The sequence below is a fragment of the Peromyscus leucopus genome, chromosome 13 (genome assembly GCF_004664715.2).
Source record: "Peromyscus leucopus breed LL Stock chromosome 13, UCI_PerLeu_2.1, whole genome shotgun sequence".
Taxonomy (NCBI): Eukaryota; Metazoa; Chordata; class Mammalia; order Rodentia; family Cricetidae; genus Peromyscus; species Peromyscus leucopus.
In genome coordinates this window covers 26,631,273-26,657,378 of record NC_051074.1, presented here as the reverse complement: position 1 = coordinate 26,657,378, position 26,106 = coordinate 26,631,273, and the positions used below count along the sequence as shown (strand labels likewise).

Below are 26,106 nucleotides of genomic sequence, written 5' to 3'. Positions count from 1 at the left end.
TTGTAGAGCATCCTGTAGGTGCAAAGGGCTGTTTTTGGAAGTCCTGGCCCTTTTATCCCAATTTTGTGTCCACTTGGAGCCCTAATGCTTGCTGTGGCCACTACCTCCTCCTCCTCCTCTTCCTTCTTCTCTTCCTTTGGAGCAAGGTCTCCTCTGTAGTCCAGTCCAGTCTTGAACTTGTAATCTTCCTGTCTTAGCCTTTGAAGTGCTGAGATTATAGGTATGTTCTACTACTGATTTTTCTTTTTCTTTCTACACACTTATTACCATGTTTCTGTCCTTGATATGTGGCCACCTACAGCTGTGACATCATATTTTATCTGAATATGATGTCATATTCAGGCTATTGGCATCATCAGATGTCAGTCTGGGCTTAGAGGCAGAGGGCCTGTCTAAATGCCAGTTTGCCTAGCTAAAAAGAAAATTCACCTTAAATGCATATCACAGCATTGGTGTATTCTGTAAGAAGTAGGCTTAACCCATCATTGTGCGGAGATGTCAGGGTTTATTTGGGTCACCAAGATCTACTTTTACCAAAAATATTCAGATGAATGAGGCAAGAGTGTTTGTTTTTCTCAGACATGAAGCTAATTATCTCACTTTTTCATTTTCCTTTCCTATCACAGCTCTGATCTTAACTATCAGTGGCTTATATAAAACCTTGGACAGGTTTACACCTGTTGATCAAGCTCTGCCCACCTTCTCCCCTCCCCACTCCCATCCTCTCAGCCTATGCTGTCCACTGCTCTGTTCTCTCCTTCTGTGAAATCCAGCTTCTTTAGACTTCACATATAAGTGAGACCATGTGATGTCCGTCTTTTTATGTCTGGCTTATGTCACTGAACATAGGCAGGAGGGAAAAGTTACAAAGCCCCAGTGCACAGCAGGCTACATGTAACATAATAACAGGTATTGCATACTACAAAATAGGCAGACTACTTCTTTGTGTTTCATTTTTGTTTGGTATCTTTTTTTTAAGTTGTATTTTTCTGTGTTGATAATTTTTAAAATTTTTTTCTTTATTTTATTTTACATACCAACCACAATTTCTCCTCCCTTCTCTCTTCCAGTTCCCTCCTCACATCTCCCTTCTATTCCCCCCCCCCCCATCTACTCCTCTTCCCTCTCCATTCGTATGGGGTAAGGTCTCTCTTTGGCCTCTTCAAGACAGGGTTTCTCTGCAGCCCTGGCTGGCCTGAAGCTTGCTTTGTAGACCAAGCTAGCCTTGAACTCAGAGATCTGCCTGCATCTGCTTCCCAAGTGCTAGGATTAAAGGCGTGCGCCACCATGCCCAGCTCAGAAGAATATTCTTATCACAAAGAAATAATAATTCTTTTTCGGGGGGCTGGAGGTGTGTGTGTGGAAGATACATTGTCACAACCGATGGCATAATATGTATTTGTATCAAAGCATTAGGGAGCATCCTGCAGACAGGGAGAGTTATCAGAAATTCATCTATTGGGTTCACAGTGATCTGGGTGACTGAAGTAGATTATGGGATCAGAGAATACCTGGTTCTCTCATAGGTAAACTAGAAAGTCAGTATCAGCGGAAACATAAAGATAAGTCACTAACTTCCTGATATACTGTGATCTGAGCAGACATATCGGTCCTCACCAGCTCATTGCCTCTAGAAGGTCCCTGGAGCTATTTACAACTGAGCACATCTGCACAGCTCTTCTATGTGGCTCTTTTATGGACTTTTGCTTATGATTTGGTTGACCAAATATGCACAAAGGGCAAGGATGGAAGAGAAAAGATCAATAGAACATCTTGTTGGACATGTTCAGTGTTAAAAATGGACAGATTAAAAAAATCAAAGTCTTAAAAATGACAGAAGTCTTAGAAATAGTAGAAGATGAGAAAAAGGGAGCGTTTCTTCTGGATAGAAGATGTTGAGCCAATATGGAACCTGTTGTGAGCATCCACGAATAAAGAGCAAAGGAAGAGACAGAAGTCTCCATCATGCTTGTAAACCCTGAAGGAGGTTGACCACCATACACGGGGAACCTCAAGAAGGCAAAGTCGCTTCTGATGACTACAGGTGAGTGTTTGCTCTAGAATTCTAGCAAATCCTATGAGAATAGATTCCTACAGGAAATCGGATTTGCTCCAGTGTGAGAAAGAAGCGACTTGTAAAAAACAAAAAAACAAAAACAAACTAGAAATCCTAATATGTTAGTCCTGAGAAAAGGGAAGGAGATGTGGGGGGTGGAGGTGGGGCAGGACAACGGCAGAGAACCTCATGATATAAGTTCCTGATTCCTTTCAGAATCAACAAGTCAATGAAGATAGAGAGACCATGAAACATAATACTGGGATTTCTCACGCTATGCTCTTAAATATCAGATAGATTTGCTCAGCATCCACTATAATGATTTTCTTACTCAAAGTTGTTTGTTTTTCCGTAGTGTTTAGTTAATGTCGAGTTCGATGATTTAGTTAATGATGATGTTTGATGATTGAGAATGAAGCCGACAGCTAGCTGCCTTGTGTGAAAATCTGGCATGGTGTATTTCTCCCTCACCTAGAGTGAATCATAGAGCACGGAGCCTTCCCACCTGGAGAGCTGCAGGTGGCTGCTGCATGCGCTTAGGACAGGGGATGGGGGTGCAGCTGTCTCTGTGGTCTTCACTTGCTGTCCCTGTTCTGGGAGGTCTCACATACACGGCCTGCTGTTAAACACCCTCCCCCAGGGGGGCAACTCAGAGCCTAGGTGGGGCAACCCAGGACACCCTCATAGGCACTACTCATCTCCTAATAGGGTTGCTGGATTCTAGCAAAGACTGCAAAGACTCCAAACACGGCTTCTGTCTCAGTATTTCCTGAGGTAGGTAGGGATCACTGCAAAGGGGCAAGAATCAAATAAACTAGGGGCCTTTAAAGCACCGTGGTCATCAAATACCAGATTAGGCCACAAGGCCAGAATCTTATGTACTGGGAGTTCCTTACAACCAGGCTAAGCCCAGCAGGGTTTGAGACCGGTGGACAATGATACTGACCAAGGGAAAACCTCATGCCACAAAATGCTCCCAATATCAGTCCAGACACCCCACAACCTGCCTATCAGAGTCCCAGCCTTTGAGCCTAGCTGACCGATAGTCACTAACGCTGGAGGTCACACAGCTGAGCAATGAATTAGCCGCTTCCGTCTGGGTTGGCGGAGATAATGCCTCTGGCCTGTGGGTTATGATAACGTTGTCTAGGTGACGTCTCAGAAACTGGGAGACCACTTCTGCTAAAAGCATCAACTCTCTCCCAGAGCCCACAGCTATCTAGTGTATGATTAAGATGGGATAAAAGGCCTGGCATCCTTGTTTCCCTATCACGTCTTTCTCCTTTGTTGCTGCAACCTTTGAGCCAGACTCTCCTCAGCTCTGCATCTAGTCATGTTGATGATTTGAGAAGTGTTTTGTCCAAGACTACAATACAGGGAGAATCTTGTCTACTGCTCTTTGGAGTGGATGTGTTTATCCTGCCCTTCTGCTTTCTTCTTTTTTTATTTAAGAATTCTTTTAGTCATTTTACATACCAACCACTGATCCCCCTCTCATCCCTCCTCTTGCTCCCCAGCCTCCCCCTACCCACCCCACCCCCACCATCCCCTCATCCAAAAGGGTAAGGGTTCCCATGGGGAGCCAGCAAAGCCTGGTACATTCAGCTGAGGCAGGACCAAGCCCCCTTCCCCTGCATCAAGGCTGAGCAAGGCGTCCCACCATAGGTAATGGGATCCAGGAAGCCAGCTCATGCACCAGGGACAGATCCTGATCCCACTGCCCTCAGACAGACCACGCTACACAACTGTCTCCCATAAGCACCCATTCTTGACAGCTCAAGTGTCTACAATCCCTCATCCTTATTATAAGGGCAAAACCACGATGAGGCCAAGACAAAGATGCCAGCAACAGGTGGGACTTAACAGTCCTGAAGATCCTAACAGTCCAATGACTAGTCCCCAAGCCCAGGGTGGACATTTACACAGGACGTTTGTGTCAATAGCAGGAGTAACACAGCAGTTGCAGCTGTAAGTCACTTCCTGATAGTCTGCAAATCCCGAGGGCAGAACGCTTGCACATAAAAAGAGAAAATACCCCCTGAGACCATGCTTATAACCAACTGATGATTACCAAGCCCTAGCCCACACCAAAAATAAATAAATAAATAAACAAATAAAATAAAAAAAATTAATGAACATCTGACACTTCCTTTGTCCAAGCAAACAGCCTGGTCAGCTCTGGGTCATCTGGCTGAAGTCAGCCAGTGAATGGAAGTCCCAACACAGACAGAGCCTTGCGTGTTTTGTTTACAGTGTGTGGTTGAGTCTCATTTTCATTCACAAGACCATGTGACATTTCCACGTCACAAGACCCCAGAGTCCGGCTTCTTTTCCTGTCCAGTATTTGGGGTTCCTTAGACATTACTCACTATTTACCTGGGATTAACTGGGAAGCCTGGATCTTACTTGGCAACCTTATTGTCTGAACTCTGCGGGTCTCCAGAGAGAGGGAGTTGGCAGGGTCGGCAGTGAGTGTCTGCAGAGCTGAGAAGAACTGCCGTGGAGGGTGCAAGTCACAGTCTGTGAGTGACAAAAGCCACAGCAACAGGGCACAGCCAGTCAGAGTCTCCTTGCTACTTTATCTCCACACCTCGCCCTGAGGGGGAGAGGAAAGCTGGAGAGTCTCTCCTTCCAAAGTTCCTCCCAGGCCCCAGTGGGCCATGCTCTGAACTATTTGCATTTAAGGAATAATTTTGGCTGGCAGGCAATGCAATTGTTAGAGCGCGAAGGGCCGGCACCAGGGAAGGGTTGTTTGGAGGATGAGGGTGGGGGATGGGGAACACCAGCAGACACACACACTGATAAGCTGTAGGAGAGAGCAGACCTTCAAAACCACATGTACGGCATGACGTGAAACACACAGAATGTGCTGCGACTGAGTTTTAGAAGACATTATTTTGAACGCTTCACCAATCACCTATATTTCATTAGCATCGTGTGACACTGCTCTCGAGGAATTTCCTACCAAGTATCGAATGTGCTACCTTCGATCTAAACCCTGGTCAGGGTCACGGTGCTGAGCCTGCTGCTGAGCTTTCAGACTAGAAGTATTCTCAGTTTGCCATGGCCAAAATGTCTTTGTTCAGCTTCTATGGGTTTGTACAAACCCTTACCTCAATTGTTTATCTCTCGTTAGCAGAGTTTTAGAGGACTTATCACTCAAGCCTTCAAAAATTCTGGAATGGATAATTACTGTGATTAATTTTTTTTTTTAGACAGGTTTTAGTCTGAAGTGTTTGACTCAGATTCACAATCCTCCTGCCTCAGCGTCCCAGGACTGGAATTACAGGCATGTGTCACCGTGCCAGGTTAATACTGTCATTGATGCCCCTAGCTCTAACACAGAATAATTTGATATCCTGGTGCAGGCATTTCTAGTTTACTTGTCATCATTTATTAATACGATATCCTGGGTGTGGGCGTTTCTAATTTATCCATCATTATTTATCTTGACTCTTAAGTTTGATGGTGTTCTCGTAGAATGACTTTATTGAAGTTAGGCTGAATTCAATCATAAAGTTAAACTCGGCTAAGGTAGAGGGATTTTCTTCTTGGTGCTCAGTTGTTACTTAGTCACACATAGCACAAAGCTGTATTACTATGCGGGTTCTAATGCCATGGAAAATAGTTAAGCTTTCCCATGCTTCTACACCTAAAATCTGCCCGTAAAAATACAGCTTCCTTGCAAAATTATAGTTTAGAGGGAGGAATTGTTTATATATGGCAATGAAATAAATCTGCTTTTTTTTTGTAATAAAACTCAAATGCCTAATCAATGTTACTAGCCTGTCCGTTTTTCTTCTTCTTTTTGAATTTTAACACGATATTTTAGGTCTCTTAGAAGAGTCACACCATGGCCACCTTGGAATAAAAAGGAATCAGTCCGACTCCAAGAGGCAGGTGTTTTTAGTCTCAGCCTAGAGTTTGCTGCTTATGGAGAGCCTGAGTAGGGCAATATCAACAGGATCGTCTCTCCAGGACCATAGCTGTAGCTGTCCCTGTGGATTTTAGCATGGTGATGGACGAAAGAGCATGTGAGTATGACGGGAGGCGTGGGTAGGGTCAAGTAAGGAAACTGTCTTTCTGTGTGGGACACAGGTGGCGTTTTGTTACTGACAGCCATGTGACTACAGCAAAGACACCCAGTTTCCTGGACAGCTGATGTGCAGCTGCGGCCCCAGGGCCCCAGGCTCACTCACCGGTGCTGCTCTGGATGGTCCTCACCGTGGTGGTTGTGCGGGGAGGAGAGGACGACCTCAGCGACACGCACTCGTCGTCCTGGGAGCAGCCCTTCTCGATGGCCCGCACGTAGCTGTGGCTCCGCATGCGGAAACAGCCAGGCATGGGCAGGTCCAGAGCTTCCACCGCCTGCGACTCCAGCTCGCTGAACACTGACTCACACACGGATTCGAACTGTCCGTTCACCTCCATCTCGCTCACCTGCGGGCAGATACACGATGGTAAACGCCTGGCTGGCAGTTCTCCGCCAACATCTCCCTCCCAGTATCTGGAAACTTCATTCCCCAGAAGAGCAGCTTTGGTTATGTATCATTCCAATGTGTATTATTTCCCTTGTGCCACAGATTATAAGTCAATGGCTTGTAGCTGATAATATAATAGATGGCATTTTTTTTTTTAAAGGAAGAGAGCTTTGGGGCTGGGAAGATATCTCAGTATGTAAGAACTCTTGCTTTGCCTGCCAGAGGACCTGAGTTTGAATTCTCAGTATCTATAGTGAAAAGCAGGGTGCCTTAGGGTTTCTATTGCCATAACCATAGCAACTCTTACAAAGAAAAACATTTGAGATGACGGCTTACAGTTTCAGAGGTTCAGTCCATTATCATCAGGGTGGGACATGTCGGCAGGCCGGCAGACATGGTGCTAGAGAGGTAGCTGAGAGTTCTACATCTTGTAGGCAACAGGAAGTGAACCCAGACACTGTGTGTGTGTGTGTGTGTGTGTGTGTGTGTGTGTGTGTATGTGGCTTGAGCATATAAGAGCCCTCAAAGTTCACCCCTACAGTGACACACTTCCTCCAATAAGGCCACACCCACTCCACACACTCCTCCTAATAGTGCCATGACCTTTGGGGGACATTTTCTTTCAAACCACCACACAAAGCATGACTACATGTGCCTGTAACAGAAGCACTGGGCAAAGCACTGGGGGACAGAGACAGGCAAACCCCAACAGCTCATGGGCCAGCAAGCCTAGCCAACCTGGGAGCTCCAATTTCAGTGAGAGACCTTGCTTCAAAATCCAAAGTGGAGAGCAATAGAGGAGGACCCCTACCTCTTGCTCTGGAACACACACCTGCGTACTTTGGTGCATGTACCAAAGGAGAGAGCTTTGTTTCTCGAGCAGTGAGGAAATTCAGAATGGGAAGGAAGCTTTTGCCCAATGCGTTCTTGATAATCCTGTTGACTGTTTCCAGTTAGCTTACTTTAATTTTTGCATTGCTGGGCAAGCATTTCATCACTAGGTTCTGTACTCCTTATTTATAAATGGGAGTCTAAAGAGCCAGTTTATTCATTGGTCATGGTTCATGTATTTCAATGTAACTTTTTAGCAATTGCTATTTTTGTAAACTGTTTTATTTTGCCCTTTGAAGTGACTAGTTCATCAAATAATTTCAAGGTTGACTGGAGCTCACTGAGTGCAGAGTATGGAACATACATTTTTTATTTTATTTTGTTTTGCAAGATATATTCTGTACTAAAATCGGCCAAGCCTAGATATGTCAAAATCATAAAAGCACTATCAAGATTTCAAACTATTTACAGGTTTCACTTTTCATAAAAAAGTTTAATAAACTTTTTTTTTTGAGATAGGAGGTTTTAGGTTTTTAATGTAATCCTGGCTGTCCAAGGACCTTTTAAAGGTCCTTAGCTTTAGGTTTTTAATGTAATCCTGGCTGACCTTGAACTCACAGAGAGCTTCCTGCTTTTGCCTCTGGAGTGTTGGTATTAAAGGTGTGCATCACTAGGCTGGCCTAATCTATAAACTCTTTACAATACATTCATGAAGATCTTTGAAGTAAGACCTTCTTTAAAAAAATCAGATAATCACTAACAACAACAACATGATGCCTTAGGTAGAGGCAGGTGAGTTCAAGGCTACATACTGAGTTCTCTGCCTGTTCCTTTGAGGCAGGGTCTCTCTCTGACTCTAGTACTGGCATTCTCTTAGCTAGGGTGGATACCAGCAAGCCCAGCTATCCTCTTATATTTTTTTCAGTTCAGAGCTGTGGATACAGACATGTGCAGATTGCATGACTTTTTATATGGGTGTTGGGATTCAAAAACTCTGGCCCTTACAATTGAATATCAAGTAGTCATGAATTCTAAGCCATCTCTTTAGCTCTCTGAATCTGTACTTTTTTTAAAAAAAATTGATTATATATATATATATATATATATATATATATATATAGTGTGTGTGTGTGTGTGTGTGTGTGTGTGTGTGTGTGCCACCAGTATGCCTGTGGAAGTCAGAGAACAACTTGATGGACTGGATTCTCTCCTCCTCCTCCTCCTCCTCCTCCTCCTCCTCCTCCTCCTCTTCCTCCTCCTCCTCCACCACCACCACCACCACCACCACCTCCACCACCACCACCACCACCACCACCACCACCACCACCACCACCTCCACCAGCAGTAGCAGCAGCAACAGCACCACCACCACCACTACCACCACCACCACCACCACCAGCAGGTATCAAATTCAGGTTATCAGTCTCGGTGGCAAGCATTTTTACTTGCTGGGTTACCTCTCTAGCTCAGTCACTGAATCAGAATCTGAGTTTAAGGATCTGCAAGGGTTTGTATATTTTATATGTGTTATATGCTCATAACTATTGCTTGTTTGATTTTTTTATATTAATTATTGCTATAACAAATATCACAAAGAAACAGTGAAATATCTATCCTTGTTAAGGTTGCAGACATTAACTTTGGGTGTCTATGTTTCCAGAGGGTTTATGCATCTTCTTTCCTAGTTTTAATAAAATTTGAATCATATAGCAAACATAATTTTGTAACTTGTTTTTTTTTTTTTTTTTTTTTTTTTTTTTTTTTTTTTTTTTTTTTTTGGTTTTTCGAGACAGGGTTTCTCTGTGTAGCTTTGCGCCTTTCCTGGAACTCACTTGGTAGCCCAGGCTGGCCTCGAACTCACAGAGATTCGCCTGGCTCTGCCTCCCGAGTGCTGGGATTAAAGGCGTGCGCCACCACCGCCCGGCTCGTAACTTGTTTTTATTTTACTGAATCATCTAGGCTAAACATACATTCTTAATAGGGTTGTTCTTTTTCTCACACAGATATAGGAAACCAAAGGAAATGAATGTCTAACTTAACAAATAATAATAACCAAACATCCTTGGAAATACTAACAAAATCAAGAATGGACATTCCCAAGCCACCCTATAACCCTCCATGTGCATATCTTAACAACAACCCCATCTCTGATTTCTATTTCATTCAATTTAAAAAGTTTTTTTTTCACCAAAGTATGACTCCCTGGGCCCTACAGATTATTCATTGAAAACAGCCCAATACCTAGGTTTTGAAGGGATCAAAACCTGGGAACTCCTGTATGACACTCTTATGATTAGAGATATCCCCAGCCTCTACTACATCATTAACTTAAAAAATAAGTTACCTTTATGTACATATGTATTTATGTGCATGTATGTGTATGTGTGTTACCTGTAGGGGTGTGTGTGCCAAGGTGTGCATGTGGGAGTCAGTTCTCAGTATATAAGTATCAAATTAGTGTATCTTTAGATTGTACTGTGTTAGGAAGTTTTATTTTAAATGTTATCTGGTTTGTTGTTATCTTGTTTAAATGTTGTTAATGGTTTTTGGCTTGCAATTGGGACACTTTCTTAAGTGGTCTTGAACCTACTTCTGCTGTTTTGTACTTCATCTCTATGTGAAGGGGTATCCTTAGCACAGATGGTGCACACTCTGAAAAACACTGAACAGACTCTGGGTCCTGCTACCAAATGTTCAGCCAGGATTGAGTTCTTTATAGCATCTTTAACATGGCAATTCACTTTCATCTTTAATAAATGGCACAGTCATACATATTTCAAAGAATTGCTTTAAAATAAATTTATGCTTTATCATCAGTAAATTTACATACTTATCTTATATACTTATATATGTGCAGTTGCATAAGAAACTTTTTAAGCATAAAGGGCTCATATATTCAAAAAGTTTAAGAAGTCCACTCGAGTCTAATTCCTTGGTTTATAACATTTCACTTGGGTGCTTCTTCAGAGCCTTTGGTGGATAATGACAATGTGCTTAAATTCAACAGGATTCTTCTACATAGATATATTAATATATACATATAATACTGTATGAGAATAACTCTTACAAAATCATCTCCTTTTAGAAAAGTCAGTGTGCATGGTTGAGTGACTTTGAAGAAGAAACTGTTCTCTGAATGACAACCCTGCAACTGTAATAGGAAGTTTGAAATTGTCTTTAAAGATAATGTGTTATTTGAAAGTTGAATACAGTGCCAGAAAAGTGATGCCATTAGAACTCCATTAAGGATGGGCGTACTTTCTGTTTTTTTTTTTACTTAAGGCCAAATGACTACACTGTGGAATTGCACCACTTGACCCGAAGCCAGCATTAGTCTTTTCCATTCCTGATATCTTACTAAGCTGTCACTGGGCAGTGATGTCCCAAGGAAGGTCATATCCACAGTACAGGGACCTGAAGCAGCCAGCTGTACAGCACAGTGTCCTGCTGGGGGACATGACATGGTCCCTTCTTCTAAACACATTAAAGTTATGGAGTTCATAAATGTGTATAAATTTTTTTTCACAATTTTATTCATTTACTTTTTGAGAAGAGGTTTTACTGTCTAGCTCTGACTGGTTTGGAACTTACAGAGATCCGCTTTCCTCTGCCTCCCGAGTGTGGGATTAAATGCATGTGCCACTACACACAGCTTCACACAGATTTTACATGCACTGATGCGTTCTGTGTGTCAGTCTTGCCTTGATGACCCCACTCTACACTGCGGTAGTTTTAGGACTATGGTGTTGCCAGCGATGTCTACCCTAGGCACAAACCCCTCGAACAACTTTGCAGCTGAAGCATCATTCTTCATCAACATCATCCAGAAAACTGGATGGTACCAACCTAATAGGTTATGAATTTCCAAGGATTCCCTCCTTATGCCCTACTCACCTGCAGATGTCCCCTCTTCTCCTAGTAGACCATCAAGACCAGGATGGGGATGGACCTATGGCCTACACTGCAGCATCTGGCTGTACTTCCCGTTGACCCCATCAATGGTCTGGTGGGTGTGACTACCTTGGCTCCCCTGCCCTCTCAGGTCTCACTGATAATGGCCCATGGCTACGGAAGCTCTGCTGGCTCTCACCTGGCTTATGGTGCTCATGGCTCGCATGTAGCTCTCGTTTCTGGAGCGGAACTTTGGTGATGTGAGCAAGCCTGCAGGGTCAAGGCTGTCCAGGCTTCTGTTGATGGAGACTTCACTTACTGCCCTCAGGTAACTGTGACTCCGGATCTGGAGTTTGGGCGAGTGTTCATTGGAGATCCTGGAAGAGAACAATGGAAGGGTTTGGTGAGTGCTCCCTGAGGTCCTGGGAGAGTCACACTCCACAGAGGGCAGGGATAAGCTGTGGTTACTGTCCATGGTGCAGCACCCTAAACACCAGGACAAACAGTACTGATTTCTACGATTGCTAAAGTCTCACTTGGAGGCTCAGAAGAACAACCTCTTCTTTAGTTTCTATTCTTGTTTTTGTTTACATTGAAATTTGCCCATAAAATTTTATATGCATACACGGAGGTCATAGTGTGATATTTTAGTGTATTATTTTTTCTTTCTGAGATGGGATTTCTCTGTGTAACAACTCTGGCTGTCCTGGAACTCATTCTGTAGACCAGGCTGGCCTCGAACTCACAGAGATCCACCTGGCTCTGCCTCCTGAGTGCTGGGATTAAAGATGTGCTCTGCCGCCACCACCACTGACTGGGTACTGCATGTATTCAATATATAATGATTGGATAAAGATACCTGACATAAGCATAATCTCAAATATTGATCTTTCTTTGTGCTAGGAACATTCAAGGTCCTCTACCCTCACTATTTCAAATGGACATTTTGTTGTTGTTGTCCATAAGCACCTGACTATCCCACATGACATTGGAAGTTATTCTTCCTACTCAACCACACCTATGTATGGCTTCACCATCATGTCTTTATTCCCTACCCATTCCCCCAGGCCTCTGGCATTCTCTTCACTTCTGTGAAGTTGACTTTCTAGGCATTTGCACACAGTGAGGGCAATCAGGGTTTGTCTTTCTGTCCCTGACTTGTTTTACTTAAAATAATACCCTCTGGTTCCATCAACATAACCACAAATGATACTTTTTAGTTCCTTTATAATAGCTGACTAATATTCCATTGTGCATATACACTGTGTTTTCTTTCTTTCTTTCTTTTTTTTCTGGAGCTGAGGATTGAACCCAGGGTCTAGCGCTTGCTAGGCAAGCGCTCTACCACTGAGCTAAATCCCCAACCTCCACACTGTGTTTTCTTTATTCTTCAATTTATGAATTGATGTCTAGGTTGATTCTAGATGTTGGTTACCTTGAATAATGCCACAATAAATATTAGAATGTTGATGTATCCTCAACATACTAATTTTATTTTCTTTGTATATACATAATCAGTGGTGGAATTACTGGGTCATCTGGTAGCTTTATTTTATTGAGGGGCTACCATATTCTGTGATGGCTATATGATTTTAAATTCTCATCAACAGGGTATGAGACACCTCCCCTTTTTTTTTTCAAAAAAAGAAATATTTTTCTCCTTAAAGCAGGGTATAATGAAGCTCAGGTTGGCTCCTAGGTTGCCATGTAACTGAGACTGGCCTTTAACTCATGATTCTCTAGTCTCCACGTCCCAAATGCTAGGATAACAGATGTGTCACTATACCTGGCTTAGAAGAAAACATTGTTTCAGGAAAACATTAAGGTCTGATGACCTTAGAGAACAATTAAAACTCTCCTTAACCATGAAGAATTCTTCATTAACACTCAGACACCCCAAGGAAGAAGAAAATAGCAGTGACTGATCTATTTCAGAATTCTGTCTTTTGTATTTTCCTATGAATGTATTCATTTCCATTTTTTTGTCTTTTCACATTAGTAACAGCAAGTAGGTCTGTATCTATATCTGTCTATACATTAATCAGTCTCTCACTCAATAAGCCAATTATTAATCTAACCTTTAATTCTCTCATATAATTGAGCTTGAACTTCATGAAAATACTGAAATCCTAGCTGCTGAAAATGCACACTTTTCTGAGTCTGATCTATAAAGACAGTGCTCGCCATACTTTGTACCCTATAGATCTGTCCTAGAACGCACTATGACCTTATAAAGTATGAAACTTTCTCATTGATGAAGCCAAGCTAGAGATGGGGAGATGGCTTAGTCGGTCAAGTGTCTTCCAAACAAGCATGGTGCCCAGAGTTTGGATCCCTGGAATCCACATAGAAAGCTAGGCATGATTTACAGTACCAGAAGCTGCTATGTGGGAGAAAAGTTATTCATGGTCTTACCCAGCAGCGGACCTTGCATGCTACAATGCTGACCTCGCCAGACAAGATGTGCCCACTGGTACAATAGTGGCATGCTCCACAGGAGGAAACCATACCTGGTATAATGAACTTGGCCAATGGTCCGTGGTTGGGGAGGTCACAGACCCTGGGGGCAGTTTCCTACAACTGTTATTCCACTAGGTTGTCAAATGGCCTTCTAAATATTTTTGTTTATACCCATAGAGTGATGCTGCTTCCAACGTTAGCCAGAGAAACTTGTCTGTGCAGTGGGCAGCTCTCAACACAGAGACTCTCCTCAACTTGTCAAAGCACTGAGATTAAGTGATTGCTGAATGCTCAGCCCTAAATGGGACATTTTTACTAGACCCGCCTGTGGTGATATTTTATTTGTGCTCAATAAATAAAGCTTACATGGAGATCAGAGGACAAAGCCAGCCACTGTATTAAACATAGAAGTCAGGCAATGGTAGCACATGCCTTTAATCCTAGCAGTAGGGAGGCAGAGATTCATCAGGATCTTTGTGAGTTCAAGGCCACACTAGGAACAGAGCCAGGCATGGTGGCACATGCCTTTAATTCTCGGCACTAGTTAACCATGGAGGGTCTGTAAGGACAGACAGGAAGTGATAGAGTGGGTGAAAAGAAGAAAGTGATGTAGTTGGGCGGAGAGAGGAAGTAAGAGGGCAGGGACAGAAAGGCATATAGGTGTGAAAACACAGGAAGTAGCTCTCTCTGGAGGCTGAGGAGTTGGTGAGGTTGGCTGTGGCTTGTCCTATTCCCCTGATCTCTCAATTTTCACCCCAATATATGGTTCTGAGTTTTTAATTAATAAGACTATTTAGCAATTTGTGTTACACCCCCCCAAGATTTGGTGAACATTGTGGAAAAGGAGGTAGAAAAAAAATGTGTGATCCAGAGGATGGGAAGGAATGCTATGAAATGCTCAGTTCTGGATAGGACACAGCAGCTGCTCTCACAAACTCATAGAGGTTATGATTACCTGCGCAGACCTGAAAAAAAAATCAAGTCAGTGAACATTCTAGTACAGATGGGGGAGGGGCCCAAGAGGCACTATGACTAGCTGGGGAGCTATTGGCAGTTGATGGCTGCTGGGATATGGGGAGCCCTTTTTCTTTAGGATTGTGGCTGTTGGTTGGTTGACCATGTTCCATTGAATGGCCTCGCATACATAAAGCATTCAAATCAGTGATTCAACTATTTGCTAGTGACATTAGAGCACCTGAACACTCCTTTTTGTGAAAACACATTACTGCTATCCATGCAGATCAAAAATAAGAACATTAGAAGCATCTTAAGTAGATTTAACAACAAATAAAAATCAGATTTAGTCAACTCTGGGCCAAAGCTATCTAGAGCTTGTTGCATGAAAATAAATATGAAGGTTCACTGGAAGATAAGTTTATATGCTACCAGGTACATGACAAGGTGGGCAGTCTCACTGGAAACGAGAGAAGTGTTGATTTTAAAAACATGGCACATGTTTTCAAAGCACATCCCTGCACACCATGGGAAGCCAGAACATTCCAAATGTCCTTTAAGTGGCAATGTATGAGACCACACCCGTTCATAAAGATTACATGAGGCTGCTTAATAACAGCTGAAAAACATATTGTGGATAATATCGAATCCCCAGGATTTGATTAGCAGCTGTTTGATTTATCGCTTGTACAGACAAAGAAATGAAAACAGATGTGAGACATCTGTTTTCTGAAGGAAACTGTATTATATTACTATGAGAAAGAATCAATTGTTCTAGAAATCTGTCCAGCAGCTTATCTAGGCAGCTCTCAAGCATGAAGATACCTCTGCCAGGGTATGTGGATATTTTATATGTGTTAATGCTATTCTGGTGATTCACACTGGGTCACTTTTCCATGCCAAGAATTCTACCCAACCAGCAAACTTCAATTCATTTTCTCAAATGTCTTTTTCCAATAATCGTGTTGAGCATTTATAAGCTAAAGTTCACTTCCGCTTAGAACCTGAGCGCATGATGACAAATGCGTTTCCTTGGCTATTTTGCAAAATGACCCAGAGCAATGACATCCCCAACATAAGTGATGATGCCATTGTGTATGGTCATTAGGGCCCCAATGGGAGCTGTGTCTTCAGAAATAGAATATATTCAAAAGGAAGAAACAAAAGTCCGGTTTTTGAAAAGTGTCTGCTGGCTGAGATGCGGAAATGAGGCATTGCTGTGACCATCAGTCACCCCGGCCACTTGTTATAAAATAAGGCATCATTCCAAAATTTAAAAGTGGAAAAAAAAAAAAAAACTCCAGAAGGAACTGAATGGCTCAGTTTTGGTGAATCATTTCTGATAGAAATAACACAACCTTAGCAACCCAAGACACACGAGGAAATGAACTTTATCTTATCTAGAGGGTAGAGGTTGCACCTATGCACACAGGACAGCCTGGGCCTGCACTTCCTGGTGCAGAAGAGCCCAGTAAGAAATGCCAACACGTAGTGTGCCCATTGCCCCCCCCCCCCCCATGACAATGGATCTTCTCGGAAGAGAGGTGTGCACAATCAGAAATGTTAGAGATGGTAATTACTTCTCAGCATTGACCTCTTGAAATGAGACCAGTCTTTTCCCACTGTCCTTCCTGAATCCCTCTGAGACTTATCTTTCTGAAGCCCATAATCACTCAAGTGGGATTTTAGCCTCTCTGGGCCAGAGAACCCTATTCACTTTCACATCCCTAAAGTACAGTCACTTAAGGGACAACCCTTAGGGAAGCTCTGGGGTCGGTCATGAGGCTGTGATTGCAAAGAAGATTCGAGAAGACTCAGACCATGAAGATTCAAATCAATGTCTCAAGAAAGAAAATGATCAACATAGAACTAAGAACATGACCAGATGATTGTTGATGATGATGATGATCATCAATTTTTTCTGCAGAGAAGTAATTCCATGTGATCGTGTCTAATGAGAGTCCCCAAGTGAGGGGATGGGTCACCTGACTGGTCCGTCTGAGCCTTTTATGCTTCTGTTCTTTTTCATCTTGTCTTGACACTGACTCTTACTCTGTCTAGTACATAAAGTGATTCCACACAGAGGCAATGTCTGGCTTTGTTCTATTCTGAAAATGAAGATATTTGGTCTTGGCCATGACACCCTTATCAAAGTGTCCTCACAAATATTCATGGCTTAGATGGGGCTTTGGTTCCTTGGGCTTTAGGGTAGAAGATGGTATGTTAGTGAGTAGCTACACTTGATTACTGGTTTTCGAGACTCTTTTATGAGTTCATCTGCTTCAGTAATACTGAGGTCAACTTTCTTCTCCTCCTCATCCTGCTGTGTATGGTCTATTAGGATCTATCTTTTGATCAAATTGTTACTTGGACCAGTGCCTTTTGAATGATTTCCACCTGACATTTGCTACTATTTATTAAACACCTACGTATTGCTAATATCTCACTATATATAAAGAAACAACTCCTTTAAGAGTCTACATAGTAGACAATTTATTTACTTATTATGAAAATTTGATTTGGAGACGGTCTCATTAAGTATCCAAAGCTAGCCTTGAACTTGAGAACCTTCTGCCTCAGTTTCTCTCATGCTTGTATTATAGGCAGGTGCCACCAAGCACATCTTGTTGAAGGTAATTTAAATAGAACCTTTCTATCTTCTCCATTGTGATTTTTTTGAATAAGAATGGCCCCCATAGGCTCATATAATTGAATGTTTAGTCACCAGGGTGTGGAACTCTTTGATAGGATTAGAAGGATTAGGAAGTGTGGTCTTGTTGGAGGAAGTATGTCACTGGGGTCCTGGGTGGGCTTTGAGATTTCAAAAGTCTATGCCAGGCTGAGTCTCTTTTCTGCCTATGGATCAGGATGTAGCTCCTAGCTCCAGCACCATGTATGCCTGCTGCCATGCTTTTTGCCATGACAATAATGAACTGAACCTCTGAAACTGTAAGCCAGCCCTCAATTAAATGCTGTGGTGACATTTTGTTTGTGATCTAACAAATAAAGCTTGCCTGGAGATTAGAGTGTGGAGCTAGCCACTAGTTAACCATAGAGGCCAGGCAGTGGTGGCATACACCTTTAATCCCAGCACTTGGGAGGAAGAAGCAGGAAGATGAGGAGTTCAAGGCCACCCTGGGCTACACAAAATTGATCCAGTCTAAAAGAGAAACAGAGCCAGGTGGCGTTGGCTCATCCAGCACTTGGGACTCATACCTTTGATCCTAGTACTTGGGAGGTGGAGACAGGAAGTGATATGGTTGGGCAGAGAGAGGAATATAAGGTGGGTGGAGACAGGAACTCAGCCCTCTTTCAGGTTGAGGAGTTGGCGAGGTAAGAAGTGGCTGTGGCTTGCTCCTTTGTTTCTCTGATCTCTCAGCATTTACCCCTCTATTTGGCTCTGGGTTTTTATTATTAAGACCAATTAGAATTCATGCTACAAAGTGCTTTCTTTTATTAGTGTTGCCTTGGTCATGGTATCTCTTAACAGCACTAGGACAGTGACCAAGACCTCCATCTTTATTCCTTTTCCTTCTACTGCTTAGGGACTCCTGTCTGAATGCTCTTTGGTGTTCTTCCTCAAACTTGCCCTTCAATGTTCTACATTTTTTTTAAACTTTAAAAAAAAAATTATCACATGCCATCATACTATTTTCTCTTTTTATTCTACATTATTTCCCCAGACAACATCATCTGACTCTATTACTGAATTTACACTAACCCTTTCTGCATCTGTGTGTAGTGTGTTGCTCTCTCCTAGACCTGGACATTAACCCTGCCATTGGCTACTGTTCCATTTTACCTGATGCTCCGTCATGACTCATCATGACTTCCCAATGAATGCATATCTCTCCCCTCTGGTTCTCTTTCTGTCCCACATTCCAATGAATGCACTAAAACCTATACAACCAAGCAAGTCAGAAACCCAGGCGTTTACTCTGTCTCCTCTTGACTGTCAGAACCCATGTGGTCATGACATGGCCCCAGTCTTCCTTCCTCCATATGTTTACGCCTGGCTTCTCTCCCCACTTCTTCTCCCACCACATGCTCTGTTCAGCCTTTGTCGTGATTCTCCTGACCAGATCCCCTGCCACTAGCGTACACCCTTGAGCCTCTGCCTCTCTTGTTTTTTTCCATTATTCGACACTTTCCAGTTCAGATCTGCCTTTAGAGAGCCTCCTTTACTCTCCCCCAACTGCGTAGAGTCTCTCTCTGTGAATGCCTTCTCTCTTTGTCTGTTGCTTCAGTCTCCCATCTTCATAGCTACTTTTATTTTCAGTTTTACATGCTTTTATACTCTTTTGGTTTTTAAGATCTCAGATGGTAGAATCAGTATTGCATTTATCTCGGTAGATCTCAGACATAGAATCAGTATTGTATTCATCTCGTTCCATGGTGGTATGCTATATGGATATTTCCCCCCTAGAGACAGATTCTCACTATATAGGCCAGGTTATCCTCTAACTTCTGATCTTCAGCCTCCTTACTCAGTGCTGAGAATACAGGCACCACCAGACCCAGTGGAGTTTTAATCTTAAAGTCGCTAATAGGCTAGCTCACAGTTGTATAGAGATTCGGTTATGTCAGGGACTGTATCTGGATGGTCTCATGAAATGGATGACGTAGTGAGCAAACATGGCGTGACATAATTATCATCCTTCTAGACTACCGTTGTCTTCAGAACTTTTCTTCACTTACTGAGATCTCGTAAATGGTTTTTGTTAGTGTAGGCTAACTGCACAGAGCAGATTTCATCATGGCACTTTCATACACACACACAGTCTTTTGGTGATCTCTATCTGGTACTATCTATATGTCCTTCCCCCACTTCAGCTGCTCTTAAACCCTAGTAGTCCTCCTGCTTCATGCCTTAAAAAGATTCTGTCATGTGGAAGAACATGTGTAGTGCTTGTTTCATGAGTCTGGGTTCCTTTGCTTGTCATGAAGACCCTTACTACCATCCATCTTCCCGAACACCACATGACTGTGTTCTTCACTCTGACTGACACTTCATTATGTACATACACCACATGTTCTTTATCCATTCATCCGTTAGTGGGGATCTAGGCTGTTTGACTTGGCTATATGAATAGTGCTCACAAAGGATTTTAAAAACGCTTACGACATAATCCACCCCTAAAAGTCCGTGGTTCACTGGTTCTTAGCATGTTTATAGAATTGAATAAGCATAACCATTATATACACATCATCTAAACATCATTACAGGAATGCTACTGACTGCTCTTGGCCAATAGGTATTTACAGAAGACAGCAGGATTCCTTCATTCCATGCACTTGCATTGCCAGGCATAGAGAATCTTTTCAAACTTGACTCCCTTTGCAATGCCATATTGTTTCTTTAACGTTAATTTTCCTTCTGTTTCACAGAAATGAAAATCCAGAACAGGATCCATTTATCCAATGATCAGCCCCTTCAGAAGAGAAACAGCTTATGTATAAAAGGCAACTTCTCTAGAATAATTAACACATTAAGGAGTGGACTCCTATAGATTCATGCTGTAGTCTTTGCTGCATTTCCTCCATAAATGTTTTGACGTTGTAGATAAATGCCAGCATTAGCTGCTAGACATTCCAACTGTCAAGTGCTATAGACATGTAGACATTCCTATTTCCCAAGGGCCCCAGGGCTCTGGTCAAAGAAAGTGAATGTTTTGGAGAGTCATTTCATTTGCTCTATTAACTTTTCTCTGCAGGAAAAAAAAAAGGACAGATTTAGTTGGAATTATCTGACTGCTCAACTGTGCACACTGCTGGAGAGCCAGAGGCCCAGGATATGTGAAGCCATGTGCTAGACACTGGGATAATTGGCGTAGCTGTAAGATGAGACTCATACAAATCACAAATGTAACACTTTGCACAGCGAACCGTCTCATATACAGAAATTAATAGCAAATGTGAATTCCCCTGTGTTTCAAATGTGCTTCTATTGGTCACATTTAGGTTCTTGTGATTTTCAGAATTCAAATGTTCTCCTCAGACTTTTTTTTTTTTTTTTTAAAGCATCCAGCATTGAATGCAAAGTAACTAAAAGACACCAGCTGTACATATGGCTTGGGTTGGCTGTGGTAGAGAACAGCTGAATTCTGCCTGCTAGAACTCCAGTCTTCAGATTGAGACAAGCACGCAGAAACAACTTCAAGGGGACCTTGGTTAGGCTTTTACCAGTCCAAGGAAGCCACAATAGGAAAAGAAGGCACTCAGCTGGAATGTGGAGGACAAGTGTCGGAGAGAAGGTGACTTTGAGTTAGAACCTGAGTGACAAGATCTCCCTAGGGTAGAGTGGACCGGACACAAGGAATTCCAGACCAGGGGACTGTGGGGCACAGGAGGGCGGGCAGTAGAGTAGCTGATATCCAGAGTGCTGTGCTCTGCAGAGTGAACCAGCGCAGGCGGGAGGGTTATCCATGTGGTAACTGGCAGCTGGCCAGTCTGTGCCATCAAACTGTAGGTTCCCAGAGAGAGCAGCCCCTGGTTGAGGGGATGAAAACGTATGATTGGATTCCCAAGCCCAGCCCGGGCCTGACTCATTTAAGACCTCCTCAAATAATTGTTGAACAGCAAGCGAGGGAGAGGGTGGTCGGGTGCAAAGACCCATTCCGACACTGGGACCAGAGGCCCTGGGAAGCTTTGATGAGGCCATGAAGTGAACCGGAGAACGGAAGGAGAGGTCTATGCAGCAAGTGTGTGGGACTGACTGTGGGCAGGGACTGAAGGTGCTGTCGAGAGCCCTGTCCCTGGACGATGGAAAGCATGTGGTGACACTTTTTCCACTATGAAGAACACAGGTCCAGGGAGATTTGGTTCCCTCTTTGGGAAAAAGAAGTACCCCTTTTTTAACACTTGGATGCACCCAGCAGAGTTTGGGGTTGCTTGAAGATAGAGCAGGGGTTATGCAAGATTTCTTTCCAAAGAACCACATGCAGGATGTGGAAGAGATATATATATATATATATATATATATATATATATATATATATATATCACCCGAAATTACCTTTGCCTTAGTTTGCCTAGGACCAAACTGAGAACTAAATCAATGAAAATAATCCAGCGAGAAATGCTGTGGAGGGCAGTTGTTTTTTTTAACACAAGGAGCTTTACAGTGTGCAGCTTGTTCTAAGAGCTTGGCTCAGCTCTGCATAATTGGCAAACCCGAGACCTTCAATTTAAGGACTGATGGAATCCATAGCATTGGGTGAGCCCCATTTTTCTCGTTTTTAAAGAAATAATAGCAATCTCCACCTTCCAGATGATTTGCTGCGTTATAATCATCTGTCTTTCTCTTACTGTGGAGAAGACACACATCACATAAACTTTACTCTATGAAAGCTCACGTGAACCTGAGTAGGGGGCAGAGGGACTCATGGGAGGGAGAGGGGAGAAGAGAGAGGACAGGAGGTGAGGAGTGGAATAGGTTCAATGAACATTATGTGCATTATGTACAATGAACACCATGTCCTACAATAACATGGACAGTTAATATGCACAGTGAAAAGTTAAAAATCACCATTGTAACCAATTTTTGTGTGTATGTACAGTTCAGTGGCATTAAGTACATTTCTATCGTTGTACAACCATGCACTGTCCCCTTCCAGAACTGCTCTTCCGACTGAGCTGCTGGACGCCAGTACTCCCCAGCCTCCTCCTGTAACCCCTGGCAACCATCATTCCACTCTCTGTCTCTAAATCCAACCACTCTAGGGATCTCTTATAAGTAGAGCAAAAACAGTGTTTTTTTCTTACGACTGGCTCTTGATCTTAGCAATGCCTTCAAAGCTCAGCCACACGAGCACACGATCCCATGTCTGTCTTTCAAGCCTAATACTGTCCTACTGAATACACTTTGTGGATGGACACTCAAGTTGCTCCCCAACTTTCAGGTAGTGTGTAATGCTGCTATGAACATGAGTGTACACATAACTTCTTGAGTCCCTGCTTTCAATATTTTTTGATTATATACCCAGAACTAGGAATCTCTCCTTAACAGAAGTACTTGTTTTTTTTTTTTTTTTTTTTTTTCAATTTCATTTCCTATCAATTTTGCTACCAACACATTGGAGGACCAATGCAATAAAAACAAGCTACCACTTTTCCCCAAGGAACCACTCTTCAGATGATTTATTACAAGTTTTAAGGATATAAAAGTAATATAGTAGTATTTCACAAATGATTATTGTTATGATGAGAAAAAAATACTTCTATTCATGTGGACAGTACATGCATCCCTGGATGCCTGCAGACGATTGGCTGTAGCGTCCCACAGGCACCAGAATCTGCAGATGCTCCTATATAGACACATAAATGTATATATAGCCTCCCTCTCACCTTCGATCACATCTAGATCTTCATAACACCCAGAAAAACAAAAACGCAGTATAAATAGCTGTTCTATTGTACTTTAAAGGAAACAATGATGACAAGAAAAGAAGACTGTGCTTTTTCAGCACAGAAACACTTGAAAAGTATTTCTGATTCACAGCTCATTGAATCTGCATGAAGAACCCATGGATACAGATTGACAACACCATAAATAAAGAGTATACTTTACTGCTCCAGCAAATGAAAAAAAAGTAAAGGAATTAAAACCCGATATAGTATCATCAAAGATAGACATATTGCCATGGTTAAAGCATCCAGAAAAAATAATCCCATCAGTGACTAGAGATTGCTAAGAGGCTGTGAAGAGTTAGTTAATGGACTGGTTACAAGTAAGAATGCCTTATGCACCAGAGAGTAGAAGCCCATGTGGTAATTTTTAGCAGCCAGTAGAGAGTGACCTAAATGCTATTTGGTAATGACTATAGAGAGGCTTTTGCTTCCTAGTTTAGACATGTCAGGAGCTTGTATGGGTTCCTTTGCTTGTCATTGTGACAAAGAACCTGGCCAAAGCACTTATGGACAAAAAAAATTGTTTCACTGTCATGGTGGAAAGGCATGGAGGCAGGAGTGTGAAGCAGGGGTCGGGTCTGTTCACACAGTCAGGAAGCAGAGAGAGATGAGTACTGGAGTGCATGTGCTCGCTTTGATTTGGTCCGGGAGCCCAGCCAATGGAATGGTGATGCCCACATTCAGAGTGGCTTTCTCCGCCTCAGTGAAATCTCTTTGGAAACCTACTGATGATCTGCATGCCCAGAGAGTCATCTCCTAGGCAACTCGAAGTCCTGTCAAATTGACAAGATGAACTACCACAGATATGTTGACATCAGCAAACTGGAAGTTAAAGACTATGTGAAACTATTTTGATAGGTTTGGATGAACTCTTTATACATAAGTTCACTTTATGAACTAAAGATGGACTTGGGAGTAACTCCTTCAATGATGATTTTCTTCTAATCCCCATTGTCAAACCTGTACTCACTACTGGTATGACAAAAGGTCTTGAGGACCACAGGGCATCTGTGTGATGTTCTTCAGTTGTTTGGGCATACTCTCATGTCCTTGCCAAGAACCCTCTCTGAAAGCCATGGGTCTTATGCCAACATCTTCAGGTTCTTAAGGAGCTTGGCGACTCTTCTCCAAAGTTGGCCAAATTTGTTAGTTTGTCTTTCACAGCAGGGCATGCAGAAGCACAGTCAGCCATTCTGACGTGGGCCGACAGGTGCAGAATGTGGGGCAGCCATGACTGTCTATGTTCAGTGGACAATTCTGCTGGCATGCAGTCTGAGGAAGCTGTGGCTTGTATGGCCTGTAATCACACCATTCACCTCTAATAGGCTCCCTTTGGATGTTTAGGTCTTCTTTTTGGGAAGCGATGTTGAGTTACTGCGATTTCTGCACTTTATTCCCGTCAAGTTGAAGTTGATGGCTAACTCTTTCATCTTCATGTAATGTGTGTGTTATACCACTCATAACAGATTTATTTTATTTTTACCTTTACTTATGGGTATGTGTCTGCCATCTATGTCTGGGTGGCTGCAGAGGCCAGAAGAGGGCATCAGATTCCCTGGAGCTGGAGTTATAGGTGGTTGTGAGCTGTCTGACAGACATGGGTACTGGGAACAAAACTCACATCCTCTGGAAGAGCAGTAAGCACTCTTAACCACTGAATAATGGGATGATATTAACAACTGTAAATATTATTATTCCCACTTTCTTGATCAGTTTTCAACCTATGGGTCACAACCACTTTGGGGTTGAATAACCCTTTGTTTAACATCATCAGAAAGCACAGATATTTACACTATGATTCATAACAGTAGCAAAATTGCAGTTATGAAGTAGCAAAATGAAAATAATTTTATAGTTGGGGGTCACTACATCACAAGGAACTGTATTAAAGGGTCATAGCATTAGGAAGGTTGAGAACTACGACTCTAGCTGGAGAAACTGAGGCTGGCAGGTGTGGAAGCTCAGAATTGGAATTCAAGTCTGTGTGACTTTTGTAGTTTTTGCTACCTTTTACCTTCCCATCTATATCTATATCTATATCTATATATCTATATCTATATCTATATCATCTATATCTATCTATCCATCCATCTCTCTCTGAATCTATCATCTATCTATCTATCTATCTATCTATCTATCTATCTATCTATTTGATTATCTATCTATTTGATTATCCATCTCTCTCTCTGACTCTATCTATCTATCTATCTATCTATCTATCTATCTATCTATCTATCTAATTGTCTATCTATCTATATGCATGGCATCTATCTTCTCACCCAGTTGTTGGTACTCTGTTGACTAAGACTGGGCAAATCAGTGATGTTCTGAGTTGCCTCAGTCATCAATAATGCTAGGACTATATGTAACCTAGGACTCATCCCTCCTTTGTCTGCTTTTGATTTTTTCCCCCTGCAAACTTGATATGTGATAGATACACTGTTTCCAACACGGCCCCAAATGCAGCTGCATGCTCCACAGGCCTGGGTCAATCATGTCACAGAAGGAAGTCAAGGCAGTCCTAGTCATCCTTGTCAGTGAACTTGTACTGCTTGCCTAGTTTCTAAGTCAGCACAGCGTAAGTTTAGGTCATTAAACCAGCTCTGGAACATTTATTTTAGGCTGGGTGGTGGTGGTGCAGGCTTTTAATCCCAGCACTCGGGAGGCAGAGGCAGGTGGATCTCTGTGAGTTCCAGGCCAGGCTGGTGTACAAAGTGAGTTCCAGGACAGCCAGGACTGTTGCACAGAAAACACCTGTCTCGAAAAAACTAAACAAAAACAAACAGCAACAAACACAAAAATTCCTTTTAGGATCTCCCAAGACTCATACCAGGTCAGCTCCCTGTAGTTTTTACAACCTTCTCTTTCAGAATCTCAGATAACATTTGTATCTTTATTAATGCTAACCCTGCAATTCCTGCCTTAGTTAGGGTTTCTACTGCTGTGATAAAACTCCGAGACTATGATCACCTTAGGTTTAGTTTTAGCTTACAACTCTCAGGTTACATTCCATTGCTGAGGGAA

General features: G+C 42.5%; 1 protein-coding gene across 1 annotated transcript in view; it reads right to left on the bottom strand.

Annotated features, from left to right (window-relative positions):
- Dlgap1 (DLG associated protein 1) overlaps positions 1-26,106 on the bottom strand; it is an 833,520-nt gene that overhangs the window by 155,957 nt on the left and 651,457 nt on the right. Inside the window, 2 exon segments of the mRNA XM_028874057.2 lie at positions 6,256-6,496; positions 11,459-11,636. Of these exon segments, the coding sequence (XP_028729890.1) occupies positions 6,256-6,496; positions 11,459-11,636 (419 nt within the window).